The sequence below is a fragment of the Callorhinus ursinus genome, unplaced genomic scaffold (assembly GCF_003265705.2).
Source record: "Callorhinus ursinus isolate GAN/ISIS: 27379988/994484 unplaced genomic scaffold, GSC_fseal_2.0 scaffold11, whole genome shotgun sequence".
Classification (NCBI taxonomy): Eukaryota; Metazoa; Chordata; class Mammalia; order Carnivora; family Otariidae; genus Callorhinus; species Callorhinus ursinus.
The window spans coordinates 27016875-27019993 of NW_027397073.1; the positions used below are offsets into that span (position 1 = coordinate 27016875).

Sequence of the window (3119 nt, forward strand, 5' to 3'; positions counted from 1 at the left end):
AAGGGGACTGGGCGTGGTATTTCCAGGCAGGACCTTTTAGCTATCCTTCAAATCACCCCAGCAATTGCCCTTTCACTGTGTCTGGACAGAGGTAGAACCTACTCAAGGGGCAAATGCTTACCTCTCCAGGCCTGTGATTGCAGGTGGCCATGAGGATGCAGTCTTGGTATCCTTGATCTTCATCTTCCCTTGTTTGAGCACCTACTCTTTGCCCAGGGTGGATTTGCCCCAGGGGTGACATCTGTCTTCCGCCCTGGCCCTGTTTAGAAGGGCAGAACTCTAACCCAGCTCTTCACCCATTTAATACCCTGGAATCTTGGGCAAGTCATTCAGCCTCTCTGGGCCACAGTTTTGGCTCAGGGCATGTAGGTCAGGGCAGTACTTTGTCCCAGAGCACCACAGTGGTACAAACCAGGGATGGGTCTGCTTTGTCTTGGGGTTATGTATGTCCTGAGGGTGGAAGAGTGCATGGAGAGGAAAGGGGCTCTGGGCTCCTACCGGAGTGGGATTGGTGGAAAATGGTCTTGGGTCTTGAGAAAGGGGAGGAGGTCCCAGAGGAGCTGAGCTCTTGGAGGCCTAGAAAGGGCCCCACTAAGGGACTTAGAGTCAAGGGCTAATAGTATCAATGACCTTTCCTTGACTTTTAGACGAAAACCTTCCCAGGGGCCGATCCGTAGCGAAGGCGGTTGGGGTAGTACACAGGACCTGCTGAAGCGTCCGCTGGCGTTGTCCGTCTTCAGGCTTTGCGGAGCTGACACCTGGTCCACGCGACCACCCTCTGATCGCTCGGGGCTCCATCCACCACCCCGCCAAGCCTGGATTTCTCCGCGAGGAATTGGTCGGGGGAGGAGGGAGCACGTAGTCAGGAAGGGAGTCAAATTCGGGAAGGCGGCAGGACCAGTTCCTTGCAATCCTTGAAGGCTTCCTGAACGAGGGGGCAATTCCAGGGTCACAGAGGTCGCGGGGCTGTCCGTGGGCGTGGGCGTCGGCGCTGGACTCAGGAGTGGCGGCCGGGGAGGAGCCGTGCGCCCGGGGCGGGCGCTATCGGGCGTGGTTTAGGACTCCGCGCGGCCTCCCCGCGGCGGGGCGACTCCCCAGTCCGACTGCGGGACCGCGGGCTGCCACAGTTCGGTCACCCGGCGCCAGCCAGCCACTCCGCTCCGCTCGGCCCCCAGCGACGCGCGCCGGCCATGACGGGCGCACTGTTCAAGGCGAACTTCTGGGTAAGTCGGCGCCGCTCGGGGCCCGGTCCCGCGGCCGTGTGCCCTCTCTGCCCGGCCCCCAGCCCGCCGCGCGCCCGCGAGTCCCCGGGGTCGGGTCCCCGGGCCCCCTGCCCCCGGGCCCCAGCGGCGTGCGGCCCGCATCTCCCCGCCCAGCATCCCGAGACCCAGGCGAGGAGCGGCCAGTCCGGGGGGAGGCTCCGGTGCCCCCGAGGCTGCGCCAGGCGCGGATCTGGCGGACCTGGGTGAGCCTCGCCGGCTGACAGCGGCAGGCACCCCCCCATCCTTACCACCACCCGGGGACCGTGTCCTCCGGGTCCGCGGACACGGACGGTCTGTCAAAGCCCCGTTAGCGCCCGCCTTTCCCCGGCAGACCCTAGAGGGCTTTCCCGAAGGAGCTTCGCCTGTTTCTGGAGCCCTCTCCCCAGGTCTTTGCCCCGGCGCAGGGATGCTGGCGGCCTCCAGGGTCCGCCTGCCCCGCTCCCTCCGTCCGGTCCTCTTCCCCCAGGCCTGTCTCTCCGCAGGTGCCCCTCAAGGGTTGTAACCCCTCATTCGGAGGAACCGGCCTCATCCCGTCACGGCAGGAGAAGTCAGCACATCTCAGAGTCTCTTACCTGGGACCCTGCTGGCTTGCATTTGGCTTCACAGCTGCCTGGCACAGCCCTCGCCCCGTCGTGGGGTGCTGGGAGGAGAAGCCTGGCGCTGAGGCCTCACCGACCCGGTTTAGATCCTGCCTTGGGAGGCCCTGTTTCCTGAAGTTTTTGAGCTTCCCCTGGGGCTCTGCCCACCTGTAGGTCCACTGCAGGCATTGTCATGGTGGGCAAAATTAGGGCAGACAGACCGGCCTTCCCCCTGCCTCACAGGGTGACACCCGGTTTTCAGATCTCAGCTCAAATGTCACCTCTTCAGGGAAGCCTTTCCTGCCCAAGAGGCCCTATTGCTTGCTCATGTGTCACTCATTCTGTTCCTTCATAGCGTTTGTGAGTTTATGGTTTTGAACTGGAGGACTGTGAGCACACGAGCACCTTGGGGCAGGCACCCTGGGGCCTTCAGGGCTACTGCCCCCCAACAAGCTGGTGGAGATGTGTGCTCCGCTAAGAGTTGTTGACTGAGTAAGTGGGTATGTAAAGCTGAAGGGCCCAAGACAGGGTGAGAGTGGCAGCCTCAGTCCTGAGAGAGCTCCCAGCCACTGACCCCTGCTTGCAGGAGTGGGTAGGGCCATGGGCAGAAAGGAGGTCTGGGTTCCCAGTTAGAGGTGAAGGTCAGCGGGGAGAGAACTTTCTGTTTATACTGTTTTTCCCCTCTGGACTTATACTTTCAGAAGGTATCCGAGATCCTGAGAGAGATTTTGCAAAGGTATCTTTCATCTCTAATTTCCTGTAACACTTTATGTCAAATAATAGAAACTCTAACAGCTGACATTACTGTGCACAGTCTGTGACTAACACCGTCCTTTTTTTTTATGATTTATTTTTTAGGGACGCCTGGTGGCTCAATCGGTTAAGTGTCTGCCTTCAGCTCAGGTCATGATCCCAGGGTCCTGGGATCGAGTCCCACATCGGGCTCCCTGCTCAGCAGGAGCCTGCTTCTCCCTCTGTCTGCCGCTCCCCCTGCTTGTACTCTCTCTCTCCCTGACAAATAAATAAAATCTTAAAAAAAAAAAAAAAAGATTTGAGAGAGAGAGAAAGAAAGAGAGAGAGTGCTCCCTTGAGGAGGGGAAGAGGGAAAGAATCTCATGCAGACTCCACGCTGAGCTGGGAGCCGATTGGGGGGGTTCAGTCTCAAGACCCTGAGATCACGACCCTGAGGTCATGACCTGAGCCGAAATCAAGAGTCAGATGCTTAATCAAGCGACTGAGCCACCCAGGTGCCCCAACTAACGCCGTTCTAGATGCGTTA

The 3119-nt window shown here is 59.6% G+C and overlaps 1 protein-coding gene across 1 annotated transcript in view; it reads left to right on the forward strand.

The window, feature by feature from the left end:
• Positions 1–1033: 1033 nt before the first annotated feature.
• Positions 1034–3119, forward strand: part of PSTPIP2 (proline-serine-threonine phosphatase interacting protein 2) — a 66808-nt gene continuing 64722 nt past the window's right edge. The window contains exon 1 of the mRNA XM_025886366.2: positions 1034–1223. Within this exon, the coding sequence (XP_025742151.1) occupies positions 1191–1223 (33 nt within the window). The 5' untranslated portion in view covers positions 1034–1190. The remainder of the gene's footprint in view (positions 1224–3119) is intronic.